The sequence below is a fragment of the Strongylocentrotus purpuratus genome, unplaced genomic scaffold, assembly GCF_000002235.5.
Source record: "Strongylocentrotus purpuratus isolate Spur 01 unplaced genomic scaffold, Spur_5.0 spur5_scaffold_21, whole genome shotgun sequence".
NCBI lineage: Eukaryota > Metazoa > Echinodermata > Echinoidea > Camarodonta > Strongylocentrotidae > Strongylocentrotus > Strongylocentrotus purpuratus.
Genome location: NW_022145607.1, coordinates 6,480,560 through 6,489,620, shown reverse-complemented (window position 1 = coordinate 6,489,620; position 9,061 = coordinate 6,480,560). Strand labels below are relative to the sequence as shown.

The 9,061-nt window shown below is 33.7% G+C and overlaps 1 protein-coding gene across 1 annotated transcript; it reads right to left on the bottom strand.

Moving 5' to 3' along the window:
- Positions 1-246: 246 nt before the first annotated feature.
- On the bottom strand, positions 247-7,968 carry LOC115928230 (5'-nucleotidase domain-containing protein 1-like). Its single transcript, XM_030995215.1, has 8 exons — positions 7,860-7,968; positions 6,911-6,995; positions 6,423-6,597; positions 5,804-5,901; positions 4,713-4,831; positions 2,691-2,855; positions 1,500-1,737; positions 247-833 (listed from the first exon to the last, which is right to left on the bottom strand). The coding sequence occupies exons 1-8, from the start codon at positions 7,908-7,910 to the stop codon at positions 736-738; spliced, it is 1,029 nt and encodes a 342-aa protein (XP_030851075.1). The 5' UTR covers positions 7,911-7,968; the 3' UTR covers positions 247-735.
- Positions 7,969-9,061: the final 1,093 nt, after the last annotated feature.

The following is a 9,061-nucleotide window of genomic DNA, read 5'->3' as shown; positions in this document are numbered from 1 at the left end:
TTCTCAAAAAAAAAGCAGAAGTGTTTTAGGAGCTAAATTTTTTAGTGCTTATAATACATTCACAGCAGCATCCAAAAATACCAAAATTGTAAAGAATCACTATCCACCCAATTTTCAAAATTTTCCAAAACTTTGTATTACCTTTAAACAGGGTAAATACTACTAATATTTTGTTCTTCAATAGTAGAATTGAATAACTTCCTGACCTAAAGTTAGTTGCCGTTTTACTTTTATTTCACTGTTCTATTGGGGGGGGGGGGGGGGGGAGGGGATTGTGATAATCTACAATGATAATAATAGTTCACATTGACAAAGCACATTACATGTATACCTCAATGCACTTTACAACACTTTACATGTATTTGGAAAAAAATGTGTGCACCATCTCCAATCCCTAAGACCTTTTCCTATTTAAAAAAAATATGCACCATTTATATGCAAGCATGTAAGGGGAATTGCAAAGGTGAAGACAAAATCTTTATTTACAATTGTATCATCATTCCCTGAAAATGTGAACAATTAGAAAAGATGATATGAGTATTCATTTCTTACAATAAAAATAGAACACAATAAATCTGGGGTTACACATAACCTGAAATAAATATTCTAAAAGTTCATGTATTCTCATTACAATCACAAAATTGGATGAACATTCAATTAATACCAGACAACGTCAATGAATAATGGTAGACATAATAACACACTGAATATAAGTACTGTATTATTCGGTGGACTTCACATCTTCTGGAGAGTTTGTGGAGGTTGCGGATAGAACCCTGCGGAACGATGAGAAGCATCCGCAAAAGTACTGAATTGGTGGTCGAGTGGAAGATCTGTAAAAGGTGACACCACAGAAAAAGGTTAGCAATATGTCAAATGTGTTTATGTCTTCCTGCAGGTTACCTTTAAGGTACATCGTATCAGAAAATATTTTGTAAAGATATTTTTCACTGATCAAGGATTCAAGTACAAATTTGCCATTGTAAAAATTTGCTTAAAGCAACAACCACTACTCATTCTATAATTTTCAGTAATCTTCATTCAATTTTCACAGATCATGAATCATCTTAACATAAGAATTATTTTCGGAGGAATAAAAGTGCCCACATTACAATAAGATGGGTCTCAAACTGCGCTGCATGACCAGGTTACAGCTCAGGCCATCATGTATAGATGTTTGCGACATGCAATGGGGCTTACTTTTATTAGTGATTTTGACGTCTTACATAATACTTGCTTGAAACATTTTCTTGTGTTGTTAAATTTGCGAGTAATAAGTGATTTGCAAAATTTGTCTATGGATTTCTACTTTTAGGGCAGATTTGAAGAAGTGCTGTAGAGATTGCTACAGTCTTAGTTCCTAAACCAAGCACAAATGTAAGTCAAATGATTAAAAACAAACACCATCTTGCTAGACAATGACACCCACAAAACGATTAAATGTCTTGACATAACCAATAACATTTTCTGATAAAACTTATAATGCTACATACACATACCTGCAATATAGTCAAGTTGTGGGATAGCCACATCTACATAGGTCTGGATGAAGTATCCCCACAGTGTGTTCAGACTGTGGAATTGACTATCACCCAGCCCATTTGCATCACTCTGACCATCCAGCTCATCCCCTCCAGTGTGAACACTTCCATCAGGTATGTTTAGAACTGTTTGGTCAGTGAGGAAAGACCCCCACATGCTTGATGTAATGAACTCTTTCTCTGTTGTTGATGGACCCTGAAAGTTACAAAGGAGCAGTAATGAAGTAATACAAAAGGAATCATCAGTATAAGTCAAATAACTGCAGTTACATAACATTTGCAAATAAATAAAAATAAATCAGTATGTAAGAATACATCATTTTAAAGCTTGATCGAGCATATGGGTGCAAAATTAGAAAACATGACATTTTATAATGCATTACACATGCATACATAACAAACATACTATTTTTTGTAATTGAATATAACATTACCCACAAAGAAGGCAATTTATTCAGAAAGAGTGCCATCTACTGTTTGATAACAACTAATCATGAATCACAAACTATTATGCTTGGGACTTTGCTGTCATGATCTAGTCTCTGCACATTGAACCATCGGTCTATATCATGTTTACCAACCGATTCCTATAATTACAGCAATAGAAAACTGCATCTACATGTAATATACACTGGATATTGCTGAAATTGACATAATATGTAAAAATGAAACTGGGATTGAGAAGGTAATGGCTACAGGATAGGGGTAGGGTTAGTGTAGGGTTAGGATGAATTGTCATTTTTGCATAGAGAAAGTTAATCATTGTATCCCAGAACAATTTTCGCTGTGTGGATACATGTGTGTTTGTGTGTGTGGGTATGTTTATGTGTGACAGTAGGGTGGGTGTGGGGTTATATTCCAGAACATACACCTATATTGTGGAAGTGTGGTCGGGTGGTGTGTGTGTCGCATTGTGGGGGGGGGGGGGTGTAGTCGTGTGTTTGGTTTGATTGGGTTATTTGTTTTACGTTAAAACTGATTTTATTTTTGTTTTCATCAATTGTACAATCTATCTAATGAAAATGTTTTGAATTCATGTCATGGAAAATTAACTGTATTTCATTTCAAAAATTTATTTGTATTGTTTGGAATCAATAAAAAAAAACTATTGACAAACAAAATATTGTGTTGGAATCTTGAATAACTCACTGTGATCTTCCCTCTCTTAATGGGTGGGCCATCTGTCTGTTCCCCGCCCATTGGTTCTTCTCCCAGGCCTTCTGCTTCCATTTCCTCCAGGATGAGGAAAGGATGCCATCCAACAGACTGAGGAGGGAGGACGTCAGAACGAACACTGTCACCAAAGTATGCGACCTACGAGAGAGAGAAGCAGAGCAAATGCAAAGAAAAGATGAAGCCTTTCTGAAACTGATTAATGTTTGTCTAAGATACATAGAGATCTCAACGTTTTCTTTCTCTTTTATTCCATTTTCTTTCTGCTCATGAAAATTGTCTTCATTGTTTTGCAAATCCATTAATTCATCTGGTACCGTCCCAGGTGGGGTTTGGCGGTTCATTTCATTTTCATTTCATTTCATTTATTTAACCAGTATAAAAACAATTTACAATGAAAATACAATATACAATATACAATATAATGGTTAGGACCCCTAAGAAGCAGAAATCTGCTTGTAATCGGGGCCCTGCAAACAAACAATAACAAGATAATGCACATAAATTAACAATACAAAGTAAAGGACTTAAATAATACAAGTACGCACCCGTACATCAACACACACGCACGTTCATAAAGGTTACAGAGAAAGAATAGAAGGAAGCGAAAATAGGGCAGAAAGAGATAAAAGTAGAAAAAAGATGGGAAAGAGAAGTACTTACTCAAGCATGGATTGAAAAATACTTTTTTTATACATTGATTTAAATCTGGTAATTGTAGAACTGGATCTTAGGTCATAATTCAAGGAATTCCACTCCCGTACCCCAACAAATGATATAGAATTATACATTAAAGTTGAACGACAGAGTGGGTGATGTAAATTTAGACGTTGACGAGTGGGGTAATTGTGAACAGAAGAATTTGTTTGGAACATATTATTAAAAACAGATGGTAACAGGTTTTTATGAAATTTAAACATAAATATACATGTATTAAGTTTGATCAAATCATATACAGGAATAATTTTCAGTTTAATAAATAATGGTAAACTTGGAGACATATAATGACCATTTGTTATTAACCTAGCTGCACGTTTCTGTAACATATAAATCTTGAACAGTTTTGTTTTGTAAGTATTACCCCAAATGATATTGCAATAATTTAAGTGGGGAAGAAGTGTTGCATTGTAAATCTTCATTAATATGTTCCTTGGGAGAAAATTCTTTAGTCTAGATAAAACACCAATACTTCTAGAAATTTTAGAACAAACATAATCAATATGACATTTCCAATCTAGAGTTTCTTCAATATTAGTACCTAAAAAAATAACACTTAGTTCTCGTTCAATATTTACATTCGCTATTTTAACAGGATTGGTGACATTTGGAACTTTCTTTTTCTTTGTGTGAAAAATTACATATTTTGTTTTTTCATAATTCAAAAATAATTTATTACATTTAAACCAATCATTCAATTTTATTAACTCTTCATTTAAATTAGAAACTAAGCATGCTACATTAGAATGAGAATAATATACAACCGTATCATCAGCAAATAATGAAAACATAAGTAATTTGGATGAACTGATTATATCGTTAATATATATGATAAATAAAAGTGGTCCGAGAACCGATCCTTGCGGAACTCCAGTATTTACATCCATATAATCAGATTCGACACCATCGACCACCACATATTGTTTTCTATTAAACAAATAATCAGAAAACCACTGATGAGGTATACCGCGTATACCGTAATGGTACAGTTTTTTAAGTAAAATATGGTGGTCGATGGTGTCAAATGCACATCCATCATTTTTTATCATGAGAGCTTGCTCTGACCTCTTTACAAAGTCTAGTCCAGTGCTCCAGTTTCCAAATACAAAAAGTAAAATAGATTCACAAGCAAGAAAATTTATCCTCTGACTACTGACATTCCAAACGGAATATCCTGTGATACATCGATTGATAAATATTGGACGTATTACAAGTAAATTAACTTGAGCTTTACAATTCCAAGAGTAACAAATTATAAGATTACGATATCATATTACGAACCTTTGGGTTTTCTTTGCCAGTCATTTTCTTGAGGTATGAATTGAATGTATGAATACTGCCTTGGAGGTACTTGCCACCAGTCTGGATTTCACTGACTTCATCTCCCTCCTTGTTGTCAACTAACAATTAATGATAAACAAAATACTTGAATGTATCAATGCATTTACATGATAGAAAGAAATACATGTATGTAAGATCTTTTTTTCATGATATTAACACCATGTAACTATTCAACAGGAGGCTTTATCATATTAAAACTCTTGCAGATATTGATGTTATAAAAACAGACACAAAAAACCCATGCATTTTGTAGTAATGAATTGGATTGGACGATAAATGTTCTGATGATAACACGTCATGGGAAATTAACCTTCTGAACTTCTTACTTTGACCTTCATTGTAATACTCTACATGTACTTGAATTTTGGACCTAATGCCATAGGAAACAATTTACATTAAATCAAATAGAATCGCAGCCCCCATCCTTTACCCTATAATTGATTTTGAGAGGATGAAGCAAGGAGCAAGTGCCGCTGAAATGGTGGATAACCACCCCATGAAAAAGATGGGCTATTAGCTCCCAATTGATTGCCTTTCTTATCTAACTTGATAGAGTGCTACATCCTTCACATATAAATACAATGCACCTAGGCATGGTATTCCAAAATAAACACCTTGAAAACTGTAGCCTATGGAAAAAATCATATTCTACCAAAAGTAATTTATATTCATCATACTAAGAGGTAAAATAAGGGTCTTGTGCAACAGATAACATATGAAAAAGGTATTTTCTGCAGTAAATTTAATAACTGGTCAATACCATCTTTGGTGACAATATGTGGTGTAATTTAAAAAAGAAAACATTTCATTTTCTCTTTTAAAGAAAGCAGCAAAGAACTTTGAAATCAATTCATACATGTTATTGATGTTGAATTGATGACTTCAAGTCTGCCAGTCTTACCCATGTCAGTATCATAATGGCATCACTACCTCCCTTTAATAACCATTAAACAATGGAAATATACATATATATATATGGCAATACTGTAAGAACAAGTATCTATAAACATTGTGACTACTTAAGTACTAACCAATAGAATAGAAAGGCCTCTCTGTTTGCTCTTTTGTGAAGTATCCCGGTTTCCTCGCATACATCATGGAAATATGGAAGTATTCTTGCCAGTCTTTACTGCAAAATGATAAAATCAAATAAATGCATACATCAAGCAAATGTAAAACTAATTGTTCCAGTTTTTTACTGTAAAATGGGAACCAAAAAAGTTTGCACCGAAATGCAGTATTTTCAAATAAATCACTTCTGTATTATTCAATTTGCAGGGTACATCTATCATTGCTAAGTTTTGTTACTGATATCAAAAGCGATTCATTTATTGATGTACATCTTGCAAGTAAAATTCTGTGAAAAAAATCACATTGTTATCATTGAGTATTAGGTGTTGCCTGTGCCTGAGAGAGGGAAAGAGAACTCAATTACTATGACCCTTGAGTCTCTCCACCTGAAATACCCGATTGGGATATGCAGGTGGATCAGTACGTCAGGGTTCTTAACAGGTAAAGGTCTTTACCATCCAGTACACAAGGCCTCAATTAAACGTCCTATCTGAGGGACAGAGTGTTTTCCACTGAGCCAACTCACTTCCATGTCTGTTTCCTTGTTTTTTTTTACATAGATGTATATTACGGTCTTACCCCAGTATATTTTCCAGCAGAGACTCTGCATAATCCACATGAGAGCTTGTAAGAAGGAAAGTGACCTTCCCAGCATCCTTTAGCTTCTTGAACCAGCCTTTGACAGCATCACTGCAGGGTTCAACGTACTTCAATGGATCACTTTTGTAGGCTGGGAAATATCCTCCTATATTATCTATGAGATGCAATGAAAAACAATAACAATACAACTAACAATTAAAAAGAAAGAACCAAAAGTAATGAACAAAGGTTTGAATTTTGTTTTGATGGGAATCTTACACTAATACTGCATTCATAGATGAGAAAAGCTCTTGCAAGCTACACTCCATTTCAAATATCAAAGTACATTTAGTAATAACATATATTTGAATGGATGATAATCCCACCAGAACAAAATTCTGCCTTTAGTCAAATATCAAATCATATCTAAAAGAAACAGAAAGGAAATAAAATGGGCAAGAAGCAGTGCTTTTATTTTCATAACTCACCTGCAAAGTTTTCTCTTTTATACACAAGACCAAAGCATTCTAGGACGTCTGGCCAAAATGTGTATTCTTCTTGTCTTTTCCCTGCCTGGTGGAACACCGATAATTTAGGGAAGTGAAAACATGTGAGGGAAGAATGGAAAATAAAAGTAAGATGAAGGTGAAAAATGCTACTGCTGTTGAACACTTTCTCGTTATATGATGATATGTTTCATGTAGATCGCAGATTTAAACAAATCTGCCTTTATTACTTATATATGACTAAGAGCAGTAAATTCCATTTCCAAAGTCTACAACTTAAATAATAATATTTGTTCAGTCTACTAAAATTTGTCTTAATCATTTCTTTTAGAAGGTTGATTTCTGGGAAGAGATGAAAAATAATTTGTAAGCCTTATCACTGTTATCATGCAAGTGTAGAAGAACATCGGATTAAAAATGTTCCCTAAAAAGCATGTCTCTTCAAATGCCTTATTACTCTAAATATGGCATGCAACAAGCATAAAAATCGGGACAGATTTTTACGCCACATGTTCTTGTAGTCCCATATACATCTTTCTGTGTACAGTGCTTGTAACTTTACCAAGACTGGGCCAAATTTCTTATCATTTTGATGATTCCGGAACCTTGCAGTACATACCAATAATCATATGCTAGATGATCCATCTTTTCTGACCGATTCCACACTGTTTCTTTCACAATGCAACCATATGACCAGAACTCAACTTTATCTTTAAGTGACTGAAAATTATTTTTCACATCTTTAAACATAAAAGTAGGAGAAAGGGGATTGATTATCTATATTGCAGTTATCTTTAATCAATGTTGATGAAGATCACATTGAAAGGGTCAGTCCTGCCATTCATTAACATCTACTAATATTTTCTGAAACCCGGCCCTTATATTTACAAAAAAGTATATTCTATAAGAACAGTCTATTTGGAACATGTACCTGTCTGTCAATGATATCCACTAATCTGGCACACACCACACATCCTGGCATATCAAAGTAGTTCTCAAAATAACGAAAGCTTCCTGCACAAGAAAAACAAATGGAAGAGAAAAATGAAAAGAATAGTGTTAAAATACAAACATATTTTACATTATATAAATAAAAACTGAGCACAAATTCAAAAAGATTGTCAATGTGTTTGCCAATTTGATCGATCTCATTCATGCTAAATATTGTGCAACGAGTTTGTGAGTTTATCAGGGGATCACTTTCTTTGGTAAAAATTTAACTAGATAAAAAATATATGAAGAACAAACAACTAGCTTTATCACTTTCATACTGCTTGTTTTGTAAATTGCATTCACAATAATAGTTACTAAAATACTGAAGTGGGCCTTGACAAGCCCCCTTATAATCTATTTGTATTAGAATATGTCCTAGTTCATACAAATTTGTTTATGTTGACTGCACTTGGTAAGCATTTTAAGTGAAACAACAAAACAGTCATCCACTTGGGGGGGGGGGAGAATAAGGGCTCAGTATATCACAAAATGAAGAACAACATTTTTTGTTCACAGTAATAATGAATGACTCATACATTTGGTGTCACATCTATACAAATATTTCTGCAAAGTTTGACTACGAAGGGTAGACAACTCCCAAACACCAGCCTCTGGCAGCGCTTTTCGAAACCAAAGGCATAATACCATGAAAATGCCCAGGCCTCAAAAATGAAATTTCCATGGCTTCAAGCAAAATTCTTAATAGGGATATGGCATGACAGGTTGTAGTAGGCAAGGGAGTTGCTTTTTGCTTCAATACAGAGTTAAGATAAATCAGAAATTAGTAATCACATTTTTTACAACGCTAATGGGATAATAGGGAAAATTGAAAGTTATACGTGGTGCACTTAACCAAACATGTTTGAAAACGGTAAAGAAAACATTAAGAGAAATCAGAGTAAAAGAAATTAGCATATATATCTCATGTAGAATTCCTATTTTTATCACTATTTTGATTACTGCAAAGTATACTTTAATATTTACTGATACATGTATACGTAGTTTGCATTCCACAAATCATCAGCGTTAATCAAATATCCTATACCTAAAATGAACAAAGATACAAAATGGAAACTAAGAAGGCATTATTTTAAAATAATGAAATCAAAGCATCTTTTCAGATAATGACCATCCAAAATG

What these genes read in the sequence shown, in the direction of transcription:
- LOC115928230 (XM_030995215.1), bottom strand. Translation starts at nt 7,910, where the DNA reads ATGCCAGGATGTGTGGTGTGTGCCAGATTAGTGGATATCATTGACAGA. An exon ending in TGGATATCATTGACAGACAG is followed by an intron (nt 6,996 to 7,859) that starts GTACATGTTCCA and finishes GTGTTCCACCAG; the next exon opens with GCAGGGAAAAGACAAGAAGA. An exon ending in TTAAGAGAGGGAAGATCACA is followed by an intron (nt 1,738 to 2,690) that starts GTGAGTTATTCA and finishes TGTAACTTTCAG; the next exon opens with GGTCCATCAACAACAGAGAA.